This window comes from Melospiza melodia, chromosome 4 (assembly GCF_035770615.1).
Source record: "Melospiza melodia melodia isolate bMelMel2 chromosome 4, bMelMel2.pri, whole genome shotgun sequence".
Taxonomy (NCBI): Eukaryota; Metazoa; Chordata; class Aves; order Passeriformes; family Passerellidae; genus Melospiza; species Melospiza melodia.
This window is the reverse complement of record NC_086197.1, coordinates 61,102,298-61,120,664: the sequence shown is the minus strand read 5'-3', so window position 1 is coordinate 61,120,664 and position 18,367 is coordinate 61,102,298. Positions and strand designations below refer to the sequence as shown.

The following is an 18,367-nucleotide window of genomic DNA, read 5'->3' as shown; positions in this document are numbered from 1 at the left end:
TGATAAAAGCCCTAGCAAAGGTATAAAAGTGAATGCGTGGCTTTCTCTGCTCTTTTCTACCTCCACCCACTCTGAGTAGTGAACACATATTTCATAGCATAACAAATATTGCAAGGCATAACTGTTATGAATTATTTTTCAGTGCTAGTCACATTTTTGGTACAGATAGAGTTATTCTCCTGGCTCCAAAAGTTAATACCTAAGAGTAATGATACATTTTTGAAGCTAAAATTCATGTAACTTCTACTTCTGTCTTTTAATTACAATGGTCTCAAATGTATATGCCTTCTGAAGAATCCTATCATTTTAGATAGGCAGAAAAATATTCTGAAATAATCTTTAGACTTCAGGGATTAAGACATTAAATGAAACAAAAATCAAGTATTATGAGTTTTCTAGTTAACTCCTAGAATCATCAGTGTTACATTTCCCACTGCTGTGGTTGCAGACATAAAACATCCCATCAGAGAGCAGCAAGTGACCCGTGTGATTCATGCAATCTGCCAGCACCATGTGTGTAATGGCTTTACTCAAAGGGGATGCAAGGCAGATGTGCTATCTACGAGTGCTCACGCACTAAGGTGAAACATTTATTCCTTCAGCAGACATAAGAGAGCATTTCAGTGACTCAGAAAAGTGAGTATTATATAGCAAATTATGTTTTGAATGACCCTTTGGAGTAATGCAATCTGATGTTTACCTCTGCTGCAGTTTAAGTTAGCAACAGGCAACACATTGCAATTTGAGGATAGTTCCCTCAATTTTTACCTTGAGATTTACCAGAATTGGCTCTACCATAATGTCATAAAGAATCATTTGGGGGAGGTCTTCTCTGGTTTCAAGTAAACTTACCCCTTCCTGTTCTGACCACATGGTCATTACACAGCCCTAGTTTATAACCTGAGGGCAGAGATATGTTCCTGGTTATTTCAGGTACTTCTAAACATAACACAGCCATTTTTCATAAATGTTTTAGAATTGTTGTCATGCAATCACAAAATGGAAGAAGCTGCTGTGGTCATGACTGGGCACAGTGAATAACAAATTTTGGAAGAGAATTCCATGACTGAATCAGGAAATCTACAGACCTGCTAGTTCCTTCTTTCTACTAGAGGGTGTTTTATATACCCTTGTAACTCTTAGGCACATATGCTTTGTCACTCCTTTTATTTTGTGAGACATTTAGTGATAGAGCTTCCCCAGGTCTTCTGCAACTCTACCAGTCATCTCCAGCCCAAAAGATGTAAACTCTGCCACAGAGTGAAAGAATAAAGAAGAGAAAGTAAATTTTATCCCCTAATCCTGAAAATGTTAAGATTTTAATTCAATTATTTGCCTTTGCTCCTATATCTCTTAGGTAGAGATATTCAGCAATGAGTTTGATTATTGCACCACTACAGACACTTTTCTTCCATGTCACCCTAAAATATTAATTAATTTACAAACTCTTTAATTTCTGAGGGTCCACTCTGGAAGAATAGAAGGGAAAATATGTACTCTAGCATAGAAACCGAAATCATTCTAGGCTTTCACATTTTAAGTGGTAGAGGAGGTGCAGAAACTGGTTCTGAGATGATTTATTGCACATTTTTGTTGTGCTAATGTTGTATTACAAGACCAGACTGTAGCCCCATTTACACTTGCAAATGTTTTAAAAGCTGTGACATTTCTATAATAATTTATCCATTTGGGTTTTTTGCCATTAAGTCCTTAAAGTTGCCATTAGGTGGGCAGAAGTGGTCTCTCACTTTCACTGCTATTTGTAAAATATAATTATTACATTCTGTTTCTTATTAAAATTAAAACTGCAAGCAGTCACTCCCTAACAGGTTTTTGTAGAAACTAAAAACACTCCAAGTATGTCACAGGTAACAAACACAGAGATGGTATGGGGTTCCCTCTTGGATGCTCTCTCACGTGAGTATGCATGCAGAGAGTACATAAATTCTTTAAATACTGCTTTTCCCCTTTTTCAATTCCTATTGACTGCATGTGAGGTTTGCAGTAGAGTTGCCTACATAGCAAATGAAATCTCACTAAAATCAGGGTCATTTGTAGAGAGCTGTTTGAATCTCTTAACTGGCTCCACAAGTTGAAAACTGCAACACAAATATATTTTTTTTTCCTCTCAAAAATCCCATGCAGACATGGTCCTTGGTTTTGAGATCCCTGTGTTTCAGTGTTTATTTTTTCCACTTCTGTCTTTGCAGAGAAGCCCTATAGCAAGTTCTACTCTTTTTTTCAGCCTGGAGAAGAGGAGACTGAGGGGAGACCTCACTGCAATTTACAACTTCCTCATGATGGGAAGAGGAGGGGCAGGCACTGATCTCTTGTCTGTGGTGATCAGTGCCAGGACCCGAGGGAACGGCCTGAAGTTGTGTCAGGGGAAGTTTAGACTGGATGTTTAAAAAGGTTCTTCACACAGAAGGTGTTTGGGCACTGGCACAGGCTCCACAGGGAAGGGGTCACAGCACCGGCCTGGCAGAGCTCAGGAATAACTTGGCAACACTCTCAGGCACATGGTGTGAATCCTGGGGCTGTTCTCTGCAGGGCCAGGAGCTGGACTTTGATGGTCCTGATGAGTCCCTTCCAACTCAGAATATTCTGTGATTATGTGGTTATCTATCTACTTTGCTTTCATAATGTAAAGGACAACAGTGCTCTGTGTAAGCATATTAAATACAATACAGCCAAAGAGACATATAATTCCAGCATTTATCAATATTTTTTTGTCAGGGCAGACATGGAAAACAGGATGAATAGATTTTAAAAAATGACAATATAGTTTTTCATTTGAACTTTAGGAAAAGAATAAAATATATTCAGAAAAATATTTTATTTTCCTGTAACCTGATTACCTTCTTTTGGACCACTTCCTTTTAATCAAAGATTCAGGGCATTTGTAAAGCAAATTATAGACCACCAAATCCAAATTTGATAAGGCTAGGACAATCCAATTTGGGTTTGAAACTGGTGTTTTGAAAATCTGCTTAAAATTTGATTTACAAAATACCATGGTAACTAGATTGTGTGAACAGGGTTTTTCTGGAGAGCTGGGTGCTGATACCAGAAGTTTCTGGCTGTTATCATTGGTTATCTTTCACACAGGATCTGTTTTCCTAGATCTCCTCCCTGTTGCTATGGGTTCTCAGTGAACACTGGGAAGGAGCTTTTGGATTCTTTATCTCTTCTATGGCTGAGAACCCTACACAATTAAATACCTGAGGCTTTTTGTTGTGAAAACACAGGTATTTTTAAAATAGCTATATCCCTTACCAAGTAACACTCCCTACAAATGTGTTAAGAACGTAACACACATACCAGTCACACCTGTTAGTCCATAACACTAGGTCATGTAAGGAATGCTTATTTAGCATGGTTTAAACATTATAATCACCTATAATCACTTTGAATTTACTCACATTTTACTAGCTATCTATTAGCTATTTATTATGGCATGGGGAGATTTTAGAAATGAACAATTGTGACAGAGCAAGCCAGAAAACAGTCACTTCTTGTATCACTTAGACTTGGCACTCTGCATTTCCATTCCTGCCACCAGGATTTCATAAATGGCATCTCCAAGTCTGAAGCAATCAAACAAATCTAAAAACACTTGGACCAAAAAAGAAAACATACAAAACTGGTCGCTGTTACCTTGGAGTAAGCAGTAAATAAGGAAGGGATGTACTTAGAGAGGCTCAATTTTCATCTAGGATCATGTTTATCAGCTGAAACTGGAACATCAGTAATTCAAGTGGTGGTGCAAGAAGGCCTGTCTTTTACAGCCATGCTGGCAAAGATAATGGCTTATTCTTAATATAAAGTAGTCTACATCCAGGCCAATATTTTTTTTCTTGACAATTTTTCAAGAGTGTTTTCTAATTATTGGGTTCTTCATTTAATACATTTTCAGAATGTACTGAGCACAGGGCTTTAATTAATGTTTTTTAACTTCCAGGGAGTCCCCAAAATTGTATTGAACCAGAGCATATACAAAAAAATTAATAATCCATGCCAAATTTATACCTAAACAAAGACGGCAATGTGGGTTTATTTTTCCTTGCCTTAATTTTTTAAAAAAACATAACTTCATTAATCTGAAAGAAGTTTTATAACCTGCAGTGATGATTGCCCTGTCTTGGCAGTTTGGTTCTCCAAGAGGAATGTTTCTGTCACTGACATCTACCTTAGGCAGGATGAACCCCTGCATGGGCAGCCTAACTCACCCAATGACTATGAAAGGGAAGCAGACCACTCTCATATCCTTAATATCCCATGATAATTCTTATAGATCCTCCAGTCTGAAGTCCAACACTTTAAGAGTTCACCCAGTCAGCATGTGGAATGCCCAATGGCCTGTGCTTGCTGACAGCCTAAGTTATGTTGGGCTGAAGAATGTCAGTTTTAATGCCAGGGTCTTGTGGTGTAGATGCTATTCCCAGTATAAGTTACAGAATACTTTCCCAGATTTCATGGCTCCTTTTTAAATAACAATAGTTTGGTAAATGATCCAGTTCTATGAAGCCAGGGGATTTCATGAGAGTATCAGCTTCTATTAAACATAAAAGGAGTAAGACTTTAATCTTTATTGTAAGAAAAAAAAAAAAAAAAAAAAGAAAAATTAAAAAAAAACCATAAAAATGGAATAACTTGTCCTAAAGGCCCATCAGTGATGACGTAAATTCACAAAAACTTTTTTCTTTAAAAATTGTATTTGTTAATGCCTGGTCACTTAAGAATCCGTGCTTTCTTTTGCGTGTTTATTTACCTATAGGATTTTGAGCTGAGCATTTAGCCTTAAAGATTATGTTTCAAAACATGGTATATTGTAAAGGAGATAATTTCCTTTATAGTGAAAAATGAGGTTCTCACATGAAGTCAAAATCAGAAAATGGTTGTTCAGATATTTCTGGAAGATTTCTTACAATGAGATAAATTATCTTTTGCCAACGAATAAATTGCCATGTTACGATGGTTCAAATGTAGAAGAGCCATCAGTTGATATGTTGAGACACTCTGTGTGTTCAGATAAACTGCTTAATGTTACCAGATAATAATTACTGATAATACTTTACATATCTGTGAACCTTTCATCTCCTGATCTCAAAGTGCTTTTCAAAGACACCCTCCAGCATCCATGCTGAGCTCTAATGTACTCTTCTTTATATAAGCTGGAGAAACCCTGCATTTCTGAGCTGTGGGCAAGATTTGAATTTTAGAAGTAATACCACTTGATCTTTGTTTGCTGGCATGTCTCTCTCACACACCTTTAGGAAACCACAAAACCTCCATGGATACTCCAAGTGACACAGATGGAGAGCCCCCCAGTATGTCCTGTAACTCTCCAAGGAGGGCAATCTCATTGCATCCTGTATAGAGACACTGCTCCTTTAGAATGGGCTGCCAGACTTATCTGAAGGTGAAAGAAAGCTCTGACCACCACCTCTGAGTGTGCTTATGAAGCATCCTGCATCTGCTGCAGGGATGAGTAATCACACATGCATCCTCCTGCTGACCAGGACGCTCTGGGATGAACTTTGCTTGAGACTCCCTTTGGGAGGATGAGACTTTAAACAGAACTGTTAATCCTTGCTGGGGTTTCTGAGGCGTGTATGCCTGCCCAGCTGACTGCACATCTTCCCTGTATATATTACTTTAGAGCAGGAAAAGTGGCCTCTGAGCAGCTACATCAGTTACTCCCCACCTGTACTGTGCTCTAATAAGGAGGATGCCTGTGATTCCTATGGAAAGCCTGGGTATAGCATAGCAATGCCTCATAGTGAAGCATGATCAAAAAGTGAACCTGAGGCTCCCTTTTAACAACAGGAGGTAGATTAATAAAAGGCAGCACTCTTATAAAGATAGCACAGTGGCCTTCCTTGATAAGATCCTTGAGCCTGTTTGCAAAGGTAATACATCTCATGAAATCTAGGCAATGGGGTTCTGCTTTTGATCAGTCAGTAACCAAAACTTAGACAGAATTCTTTTTGAGGATGTGAGAAGGAAGGCAGCATTATCCTTCTTGTCAACTCAGCTCTTGGCTGGGAAACAAAAATAAATTAATTTGTAGGTATGTGTTTAGGAGGATGTGACTGAAGTTTAAGACTATAGGAATGCAAAAATTCAGCTGACAAGAGTGTAATTGGACTACTGGGAATTTTTGTTCACTGTTTTTATTGAACTTGGATTTTATATTTTTTTGCTATTTCTATCCAATGCTCATGATAAAAGGGGCAAACCTGATCTCTGGACTCTGGATTCAGTAGTTCTCCTGTGGTTTATTCACATAATCCTGTGTCAGATGGTTGGTTTTTTCCTTATGAAGTAAAAATCTACTAATAGCAAATGCCCATTTAGGCACAAAAGAAACAGGCTGAGGAAGAGGAAATGTCTCCATATGTTGCCCATGTTAGGGTCCTCCATTTGCCTTGCTTGGCATGTCCCCTGCACCCATGGGCTCATGGCTGTAAACACTCCTTCCACGCCAGAGAGTGAGTAGGGGAAAGGATCCTGATTCAGGTTTCAACTTTCCTTTGTGCGAATTTATTTAGGAAGTCTTAATATATCCTTGTGAGGACCCTTGTTACTGTGCCTGAAATTTTTCTTCAACTAGTACCCATGGGACTAGATAACTAAATTTGACAGTTTTGGAGGACAGATGTAGCTAATTTGGGTTGGAAAAGCCCAGAGCTGAAGGGAGAAGCAGGCCAGGAGCACAGGTTAACAGAGAGGCAGAAGTGTCACTGCTATTTTCATGCCTCTGTGTGCAAATTGTGCTCCTGATCCCTGAAACATGAGCGTCCTTCATCCCACAGCTCAGGAGTGCGCGAGGTCACCTCCACGGTTTGCGGCAAAAGGCCAATAACTGCCTTGTCTCAAGTCAGTACAAATATGGCTTTGCCTGGGTGTGTCACACAGAAGTGAATTCAGAAGAGTAGAGGGCAGGTTTGCCTGTGAGCAGGTGGCACACAGCTCTCCTGTCCCTGCTTGCAGGGCAGCCAGCACAACTGTGTCTCCATGAGCCTGCCATCAGGGGCTGGGAAAAAGATGGCTGAAACTTAATGCCAAGGCTGGCACTGCTTGATAAATACTTCCTTGAGCTCTGCCAGGGAAATATTATTTATTATTTTTCAGGGATGCATACTTTGAGCCCAGGGAGATCTCTTTTCCTTTGTACCCGATGGCTGGATGTTATCAGCCTAGCTGATCCAAAAGCACAATCTTTTCATTGCATGATATGCAGCATGTGGGTATAAAGAAAGCTCAAAATATATCTCTTTCTTTTCACCCCACTTGAAATTATCTGGGAAACACAGACCTGGGGCATTAACTGCTGTATTTCTGAGTCTCCTTGTCAGTATGGGACTCTAATAATCCAGAAGTATCTTATGCAATGTGTGTGTGAAGAAGTGCATGACCACAGGAACAAGTACAGGAGCAAAGGGTCCCTGTGTGAATGTCTCTACTTTTCCACCAAGTGAAAGCTCATTATATTCTGCAGAACTGAAGCAGACTGAGAACAAGTTCTCTAAATAACTTAAATTCCATCAGCATTACTAAGTGTAACAACAATAAAACCTAAGGCTTTCATGGCATGTGGGGCAACCTCCTCCCCACTCCCCATTCCATGTTTGCTCTCTCTGGCACCTAAATGGCAAAAAAAACCCCATCTTTCAAGGGGGACAGTACTGTGGAAGCTTTCTGAAGTTATGGCTAGGTTAGCCCACTCTGTTTCGTGAAGCTTGGCTTGCATTGTTCACTGGGTCTTTGCCAAACATATCCGTTGCATAATTACGTGGCTCAGTTTAATAAATTCACAGAAGTTTCTAGGGGTGTAGCTAAAGTTTCCCCTCCTTTCTGTAATTATACAACCCCTAACACAATGAGACACAGGTCCTAATTGGTGGATTTGTGCCATGATTTACAGTAATTATCAAAGCCAACGTCATAACAAGAAAAAATAAACACCTAGATATGCATTTAAAGAGCTAGGATGACTAAAACAAAACAAAATAAAAGCTCTATAAAATCATGAGAAGCTATTTGTCTGTTTTCTTGTGAGCAAAACCAACTCTAAATGATTTTCTGCACTGTACACTAAAACTGAATTATACTGGTTTAAACTAAGAACAGTCTCAGTGAAGTCAACTTCATTACTTGAGACTTTTCTGCATGGAAAAGCCAAATGACGGCAGACATGGCTTCATATCCTGCTACTCTGAATGTGCACACAAGCCCCTCCCTTACATAAGGGAGTAAGGAGAGTTTGTGAGAAACGTTCTCATGGCTTCAGCTCATATAGTGGCTCAGGAAGATATTTAATAAGGAATTCCATGCTGTGTTCATTATTTTGGTGAGTTTCCAAGCTCTTTACTCCAAAAAGCTGGTTCCAGGATATATGATTCAGTTGCTTATTTCATGCTTATATATTCCTATGGAAATTGGATGACTTCTATGTTGAGGTACTAGACAGTATGATTAAAGGTGTTGGACCTTAGACCACACAATTTAGAACCTTCTAAAATATTTCCATCCCCACATCTGACCTCACTGCATTTATTTAATATTAATCTGAAGGAATACTTTGAAAAGTTGTTTCCTCCGCAAGAGAAATCTGTGGCACTTCAAAGAACAAATGAAATGTACACATTCAAAATATACGTTTAAAAAAATCAAACATCCTCCATGGTCACAACAACGCCCATCTTGCCAGGGCTTTGTGGCCTACTTTGTAAATTCTGGTTAAGAATAGTTGCAGCGCATTTCTTTGCAAAAAGCCAGTGAGGGAGTGACAGTCCATGGCAGCCTCACCATCCCAGCTGCTGGCCCGTGACTGGAGTGTGAGCACAGAGCCCCTGCAGGTGCCCTTGGGCTTACCTAGGTCCGAGCACTGCACCACGCGAAGGTGGCACTGGCAGCGGAAGGGGCACACGGGCCCGAAGCCGGAGATGACGGGATCGTCCGTCGGAGCCATGTCGGCCGAGCCCTCGTCCTCCAGCATAAAGTCAAAGAGGCCCTGCTGGTGGAATGGCTTGGCCAAGCATGCTGGCAGCAGGAGCACAAGGAGCAGAGCCAGCCTCCTCATGGCTCAGTTCATGGACGCCCGGCAGGACCTAGGATTCAAAGCAGCGCATTAACAACAAAAGTAGCGGTTTCCCAAAGCTTCCCGAAGTTCCTCCTGAAGGAGGTCCAGCACATCCACCAATTGCATAACCATTCCTCTCAACAAAAGAAAACTGAGTTGTAAAAATAGGACAGTTATGTGATAGGAGTCTGGTAGCTGCTTGTCAATAGGTCTTTTTTTTTTTTTCTTATTATTGCAGAGCAGTTTGAAGGCAACTGTAAACACATCTGTTAGCATATTTAGAGTAATATTTTTTAGGAATAGGCAGTGCTGTTAACTTTGTTATGCAAAAGAGTCAAAGCAATAAGCCACATTTTCCATGCGTCTCTCTTCTGCCAACGTAACAGTCTATTTGATTTCATTAGCATTTATTTCATAGCAATGGGTTTGACCCTGGGGACAAACCTGAGGTTCCCAAACTCACTGTAGTTCAGTATTTCATGCCTTGAGAAATATTTTTAAGTGTCAACTTGCTGTGTGTTTTAAATTATAGCCTAGTAAAACTGACTGAGAAAGATTAGGATTTAGTGACAGGGTGGAAAGAGAGGGGAAGGTCTTTAGTTGTTTAAATGCACTATACTTATTTCCTAGTTCAAACAGCACAATAAAATGGAATACAATGTTGTGTTATATTGAATATTCTTGGCTTTCTTTCTAAATTTTGACATACACCCTGCGATGCCTCTGCTTTGTACTGCATAAGCATTTGAATTGATGCTTGAAGTGTTGTGTGCACAATTTCTAATGGGACTTCAGGGCTTCATTGTGCAGACTTTCATGGTCAGGAGCAACTTTTACAAGTAAGTATTGCCATAGATATTAACAAGAAAAGCTGCTTAAATACATGTTCTCAGGACTTAGGCCTAGATGCATTTCAACACACTCTGTCTTGCTGTCCATTAAGGAGAAATTGCACAACTGTTTGCAGGTTTTGTACCAAAGCTGTAAAGAATAGCTAATTTTCTGAATATTATTTTTTTACTGTGTATTTATAAAATGAAGTTCATACTTTATTGATTTTAATGGATTTTAAAAACCGACCAAAAAAACCAAAAACAAACAAACAAAAAAAAAAAGCTACCAAAAACCAAATCTGCCTTCAAATTGCCAAGTGACACAAAGGGAAACTTGTCATTTATATATAAGCTTTTTCTTAAAATGGAGGGTGTAGTCCTAAATACAGATGCTGCTTTTTGTAATGAAAGCAAAAATGCCCACTTGCATCTTCAGGTCAATATCTTAGAAACACCTTGCCCAGGTGCTAGCTGGGATTATTTCCTTTTCTAGAAGTTATCCAACAGCTTGGGGTGTGGTAGAGCAATTTTCAGCTCCATATTCATTGTTGGATAAAAAACTGCGAGAGGCAGAAGGGGAGAACTGTCTCCCTCTCTACTTTGACATATGGAACCTACCAGGTAGATGACAAGAATGGACAGATGATATTAGGTGAGAGTTTACTGAAGCCTGCCTTTCTAACATGCTACCACCAGGTACGCTAAAAGGAATGGTTAGTGTTAAGAAAAAAGCTAAATATATAAAAAAGCTATGAGACTGGATTTAGATAAAATATATGTTGTGTCTGAGTTAATTTCCTTTATGAATTTCTACCTACAGGTGCCAAGAGTACATTTCTCCTGAAACCTTTAGGTCTGCTTCTTGAGAAGATGATTAGGTTGCCTAATAAAATATGCTGGTGTCTTAAAATCATAGCCTATATTGCTGTGATCTACCTGACAGGAAGACATGTATCTACTATCTTCAGACATCCCAAAGACTTCAAAGTGAAACCACATGGAGTAAAACACTGTTTATGTTGTCTCTTTCAGGGACATATTTGTTTTCTTAGTTGGACAGGAAAGTACTTCTGTTCCTGGAACAGACACCTTACTGACAGCCTGTGCTGAGGGGGATCACAAACCCCAACATCAGCTGGAGAGTTTTAGTGGGTCCTGTCAGCCAGAGCTGTGCAAATTCATGACACGTAGCAGGGGCAGGCTGTGTCCCCATGTGGATCATCCTCCTGCGCTTCCTCCTGCCCTGGCTCCCCACTGGCACTGGGGCTGTGTCCCTTTCCCTCCAGCACCCCTGCCAGGCAGCCAGAGTGCACAGGGACGTGTCAGGGTGCCACAGCAAAGTGCTGTTGATGCATGGCAGTGAGCTGTTGCCAGGGTTTCCTCTAAAACATGAGTTTTGAAAGAGTAATCATCATGTGCAAATTATTGTAAAATAACAATGCAATTTATTAATAATCTCAGATGAGAAGAAAAATTTGCTAAACCATCACCATTCATCACAAAAACTACTTTGTGAAAATGACCAATAAAACATTTCCCCAGTGCAAATTAATTTTCAGAATATATATTAACAACAATAAAAATGGGAATGCTGCACGCTAGTCCTTGAATGGCAGTGGCAGTCAGGACCTTTAAAGATCATCCTCAGTCTTTTTTTTATGTATTAATACGTTTTTAAAACATTTAAAAATATTTAAAACTTCTTTATTCCCTCTCAGTGTCACTGCTGAAGTACCACCCATCCCAAGAATGCACAATCAGGATCTTATCCTGGAGTTTAATTGCTACCATTCAGAAAAGCCAAAAAAGAAAAACAAATGCAAAGGCACTTTGGAAGTGTATTCACACTTTGCTTCTTATTCACATTAATATTGATGACTTCATTTATCTCAGTTAAACCCTGTAGCAGGCCTTTCCTTTGGTCCCTGTTTAGTAAAAACTTTAATGAAATCAGAAAGAGTTGGCTATAAAGGAAAACTGCAGGACAGCAAAGGATATCATTTATATAATCTGAGGGTACAACAGAGAAAACAGCAGACACATATTAATCAGGATATAGGAGCAGATATCTTCAGGCATACACGCATCCATTCTGCAGACACATGTATCTATTCCTATTGTTTGCATGTGTAATTGAACATAAACAAAAGGAAAGATATACACAAAGCTGTACGACCAAGAAACGTTTACACTTCACTTACAAAAAAAAGAGTAGGGAGAACAAAAAAAATCTGAATTCTGTGACACAATATTTATGTCTGCAGGATATAACTGTTTAAAATTCCTTTAATTATGTGTTTACAATGAAGAAGAGCTTTCCACAAGCATAGAAGTCTCTACCATAGATTGAAATGTAGCTTGGCCACATTTCATTTTAAAATACCCCTGAAAATGCTCCATCAGTTCACGTCACCACTCTACTGGTGGTCTTCTTGTCAGTTTACCTTAATATTAAGGGTAAATTATTAGTTCACCTACTGTCAGAAATCTCTCAAAATTCCACAAAGACAAGCTAAACAATACGTTCCAGATTCAAAAAATTCCCCTCCATTTTATGTTTTGCCCATTTTGTGCAATAAAGTCTATATATGCAAACACAGGAGTTAGAAGTTTTAGAGAATAAAACTCTGTTAACAGGAGTTTCAACTGCATGAATTTTCCACTATTTCATTCATAAGAACTTTCTTTAATCATGATTCCCTTGTTTGTAGCCTGTAACACAGCACTTTCTAACATTACAAAGGCATACACAGAGCCAGTTTAACTTACTACTACGCTTTTTTTTCCTCTGAAATTGAAATTATATTCATCAGTGTCTGAAAAGTATATGAAGAAACACAGGAGAAAGAAGTCACAGAGCGCAGTTTAAAGCAGAAATGTAAGCATACACGGATTTTTTACACTCTTTATCACCGATTCTAAACACTGGACTGCAGAGAATATACTGCTGTAAAAGTTTACAGCAAAGAAAAAGAAAGGACTACAGCAGTGCTTATACAAATCAAAACAAGAGACAGAACAGTCAAATAAACAGTAGGAAATCTGCACAGTCTTTGAGAATGTATTCTCATGTTTCCAAGAAACAAAAGTGCTGCATAGAAAACTTAACATTACTAAACATTTAGGAGGATTTCTAACTTGCTTCTTTTAAAATTCAAATAGTTCTTGCCATAGACTTGCCCGAAGTTCTATTAGTGCAGCATAGTTCAACAGAATTACTAAAAACCGTACCTTTTAATCCAGGGATTTGCAACAGGAGCTCTCAAAGCTGAGATGTAATTAAACTAAATATTCAACCCAGGCAGAAGGCTTTGCAGGTGTGGAAAGGAGGAGGGGGTAAATTCAGCTCAGTGACTGTCACTTGGTGGAAAACCCTCCTGCTTCTATTCCATAGCACAGTTAAAAAATGTTTCTCTCAATGAACACAATCCAGGCTGACACCCACATTAGATCATATGGTAATGATATGTCTCCTGTATTGCAGCCAGAAACTTTATCAGCTCTTTTGCTTTCTTTTCCTCCTTTTTCCTTTTCATTTGCTTTATTTCTCTTTCATCTGTTTACAATCCCAAACTATTTGCACATTATAAGACAGATTCTTAGCTGTAATTCATCCTACTTACTTTATTTATGTCCCCACAACATATATTTAGGAAAGTTTTCTTGGTTTTAACTACAGGGGGGTTTACGATTCATTAATGAAAAAAATGTTTAGCTCTCTCTCTTGTTTATAGATTTTGGAAATCAAGGAAATTTTATAAAATTAATCTTTGAGTTAGGCAAACTAGAGATTAGTATCAAAAGAAAAGGGTTAGCTTTGACTAAAACTATTTAAACAGATATCAACCTGCCTTTGCTTATGCTATAATCATTGTCAAACTAAGTAGTATATAGTTTAATACATTATTCTCTTGTCTAATAATAGAGTTTGCATGTATTTTTTCAAATGACAGCATGATTTTGATATATAGGAAAATCATGTTTTCATTAGTAAAATGATTCTAACATTTGTGGTTAGAGCTGCTTTATATAAACTTTGCTTTTTTTTTTTTTTCTTCGCTGCCTTCTCACCAGGACAGCAAAACAGAGGGGAAATTAGCTTTAACTGTTTGGGTTTTGTGTTGGTGGTTTTTTGTATATTTTATTTTTTTAGTGGGTTTTTTTTTTGGTTAGTTAGGGTTTTTTAAGAGACAGAAGAGATTTTTTTAAAAATATGGGATGAAAGAGGCATCTGACTTATTGTTTAGATTTATATTTTATTTTAGTAATTTCTGGTTTTATGCAAATGTCACTGGAAGACAAAATGCAAAATCTTTATTCCTACATACTTTTGAAAGTCTGAACTGAAATGAGAGAAAATACAATAATTGCTATTTATTTAGTAAACTGAACACATTGTGAACATGTGTAACTTCACTGTGCTGTTAGCTGTCCTCTCTAAATGCTGAAGGCTTGTGTCTCTGTGTTTTGACTTGCATCCTTTTTATTTCTGCCCCTAGGCAAAGACCAGGTGCAAATCTGAAATTAAAGCCTGTAAAATGATGCTTAAAAGAAGTCAGGATTTTTTAGAAACATAATAGACTCTTGAAAGTTTAGCTGTCCTTCTCATTTAAATTCAAGAAGAGCCCTTATAACAGATCTTAAAATTGTTCTCCTTTGGTGGAAGAAAGCATGGTAGAGTAATTGTCTGTTAGTTTTGGTCTCTGTAGAACAAAGGTGTAATCAGACATCTTACATTACAGATTCCTTATATAGCTCACTCTAAAACTTAAGGATCAGTTATTCACCCCTAGTTCTGAAGCTAACTTCTTTTCCCTGCCTCTACACTGGATTCAAGACTGCTAATGGTTTTTGTTGTGACATTTTCCTACATATGATTAGTGGTGTTCCAAGCTTTCATGCTTACAACAAAGCCTTATCTTTGTCCAGAAGTGTCACCACGAGGCTTGCTGAAATCTTGGCTGCATCTTAGTAATGTCAGTTATTTGAACCTTGGTCACCAGCTGCATCTGGTGTTTAAAAACATTTCAAAGCAAGATTTTGATGAGGAACAGGTCAGGGTAAACTTGTTGTCAGTTTGCTTCACAAAACCCATTCATATCCTTTCACAGCAAAGCCTTAATACATTTGTTCTGATATCTGTCATGGGGTTGAAGGGTGTTGTAATTGAATGCCTCAGTAATTTCTTTGGAGGCAGGGTGGGGATGAACAGCCATGTCTCCTTCTCCTTGTCTTAGGCATTATTAGGATTCAAACCAAAATATGAAGATATAGGTGGGAACAGGTGGAGCACAGGGTGTCTGCTGGATGGACTGGGGGTTCTGTTTTCTTTCACGAAGTCCATTCGAAGAAGTTCAGAGGGGAAAAGATGCTATGAGCTTTAGAAACAATGAAAACATTTATTCTACCTGTTGATACCCAGAAGCAGAAGAGTTAGTGTGTTAGGTGGCCAGCCCTTACTGAAATGCAAAGTGGAGTTAGGTGGAACAGAGCAACTGAATGGGAGAGGATTTATGACATAGATTATTGATGTAATATCCTAATAATTGTTTTGAATCAAGAAATCACAGAATTGTTTAAGCTGGAGAAGACCTCCAAGGTCATTGAGACTAAACTTTGATCACTGCCTTGCCAACTAGACCATTGCCCTCAGTGACAAGTCGAGTATTTTCTTGAACATCTCCAGGGATAGCTGCTTGCTGGGCAGCCCATTCCCGTGCCAAATCACCCTTTCCATGAATAAATTCTTCCTGATGTCAAACCTGAGCATGCCCTGATGCAGCTTGAGGCTATTTCCTCTTATCCCACTGCAGGTTGCCTGGGAGAAGGGACCAACCCCCACCTGGCTAGGTCGTCCCATCAGTTTGCTGTGGAGAGTGATAAGGTCACCCCTGAGCCTCCTTTTCCCCAGGTTAAACAATCCCAGCTCCCTCAGCTGCTCCTCTTAGCATTTACACTCTAGACTCCTCACCAACTTCGTTGCCCTTCTCTGCACAATATTTTCGTGCTTCCATGGGAATGTGGATCCTTTCTGATACAAGCATTCCTTGAATCCCACTCTTTGCCCCCTTCTGTGTCACACAGAAAATAAACAACCATAGAAAAAACTGCCAACCAAAGAACGATATTAAGTGATTATGTAATTTTACGGCCCTTGGTCATACACAGGGCCCAGTGTCAATCAGCTATCCTTCCCAGTCTGACCTACTTTGACTACTGCTTAGTCAATATAAAAAATCATCATTAGAACAGTTTTGGTTTCTATGTGATTTTATTACTCCAATTTAACAAACTTTTAGAGCTACATGCTGCTCCAAATACCGATTCCCAGAAAGTTACAGGCAACTGCATGTTAATGTTATTTATATAACAATATTTTTATTAAATTTTGATGGATAGCATCTGCTTCACTTGCTCTTAACTTATTTTGTGGACCTTTCAAAGGGCAGTGGTGGGAAAGAAAGCAGGAGGCCTGCCTGCTGGTGAGTACTTTACCTGGGTCCAGTGGAAATCTCTGCAGGAAAGAGGTGAACACTGCCCTGTAAGGAGAAAGCATTTCCTGGGGAAATTGCTCCTGGAGCATGTGGCTGAGCTGGAAGAGAGGCATGTCCAGCAGCCACTCAGTGCTGCCAGAACAGGTTGAAGACTCCTCAGAGGAGCTGACATAATCTGTCCCTGGGTGTGGAAAGAAAGGCTTTCTTAAGGGAGTCTGGGAAAAAATGGGTAACATTTATTGCAATCCAGAAAGCTCCTGGAATGAAACCAAAGCAGGAGGACAGGATCTATTCTGCAGGAACATGGTGTCCTGTGTCCCAGAGATACAGATTCTTACTAATTCTAAGTTTTCACTAGCGAAGAAGGCATTTTCTTGGGCTGCCTTCTAATAAATCCCGGCTTTGATGATCAAAGTCAGGTTAGCATTGTTGTGGTTGTTGTGGTAAAGACGGGCAGGCAAGTCTGCCTCAAAGCTCTCATAAAACAGAGAGTTAAGTGCCAATCCCCATCAGGTAAGTGCCAATCCCCATCAGGAAGGGATGAAAACAGATCTCCTGCTTGGCTGCCTCATGGGAACTCTTTCCACCTCCTTGGTATCCCACACCTGGCCTTTTATGAACAGCTTCCTAGCATTTCACCTTCCACATTCACTAGGTACTACAGACTGTCTCTTCTTCCTACACTAGGCATAATAATTTCTTCCCATTAAGTGTAATAAACTGTTCTTCACAGTTAGCAGTGAAGTCCCTTTACTAAAAATGTGAGTAAATATGCACCCCAGCTTAGTAAACACTGATCCAGGTAAATATTGACCCAGGCACAGCCTAACAAGCTAGTTAAAGAGAAGAAATGTAATTTCTGGATATTCTGAGTATGAAAGTTTCCTTCAGTGCTCTGTGACCTCAGAAATTATCAGCCTGGACTCCTTCACATTTCTACAGATCAAAAGGGCTAATGTATCAGACTTTGGATGTGTGCTACCAGTAGCATTTTATTTATGCTTCCATGAAAAGCAATACTTGTACAACTGTTGGAACAAAATGCAGTCAAACTTCAAAAGACAGAGCTCTCTCTTTGGAGGACTAGTGTGATCATATCCTTCACTTTGGTCTCTTTTCTTTGGAAAGGCCTATCTGTTCCTAAACTGGACACTGGCTTTCATTTTCACTGGCTTTTCTATTCTCTCCTGAATCAAATAATGTTGTCCAGTTTTTTCTAGCAGCTGTCGAAGTTAACCACATATTGATGCAGCCTTACTGTTTACTAGGATTTCAAACATTCTGAACCTAACTTCTACCCTTGAGGAGAAAACATTCCTGCCTAATCCTCATGTTTTTGTGGTGTAGATGTAAATTTTCAGATTGATCTTACCTCTCTCCCTCAAAAATGCAGGAAATAGGTAAAACTAGACTTTGTATGAGTCCTACCAGCTCCTAGCCATGCTACAAGCAAAATATGAGGGGAAAAATAAAAGTGATTGATGACCAAAGATCTCAGAACTTCACTTTGACTTTGCTTCTTCACCTTTAATTAAAGAAATTGAAAATGCAGGCAAAAACATTTGCTCTCACACTGATAGACACAGTATCAGTACTCAGGTTCTCCATTTGCTGTACTTCAGTGACAGGCAGCATTAAATTTTGTTCCTGCCTGATTTCTAGGAGAGCATCAGCAACCTTCTGTTCTCCATAAAATTTCTTGTATGAAAGAAAGGGTGTGCTGACATAAGCAAAGGTTCCAGGAGTCTACAAGTTCCTGAGAAAGATGCTTTCCCAGAAAAGAGTATAATTTTGAGAGTGTGGGCTGTGAAAAAGGAAGTGATGACTGAAGAGGAGAGAGGATTAGTTTAGGTAAGAGGAGATTAATTTTCTTTCCAGTGAGAAGTTTTAGAAGTTTTTTCATCCGATTTTGGCCTTTCTCTATATTTTGCAGTATCTTGAGTTGCAGTCCA

At 39.1% G+C, this 18,367-nt stretch overlaps 1 protein-coding gene across 1 annotated transcript in view; it reads right to left on the bottom strand.

Annotated features, from left to right (window-relative positions):
• The window catches only part of DCN (decorin), a 37,686-nt gene extending 24,340 nt beyond the window's left edge, over positions 1–13,346 (bottom strand). The window contains exons 1-2 of the mRNA XM_063154914.1: positions 13,153–13,346; positions 8,881–9,116 (exon numbers count right to left, since the gene is read on the bottom strand). Coding sequence (XP_063010984.1) covers positions 8,881–9,088 — 208 coding nt within the window. The 5' untranslated portion in view covers positions 9,089–9,116; positions 13,153–13,346. The remainder of the gene's footprint in view (positions 1–8,880; positions 9,117–13,152) is intronic.
• Positions 13,347–18,367: the final 5,021 nt, after the last annotated feature.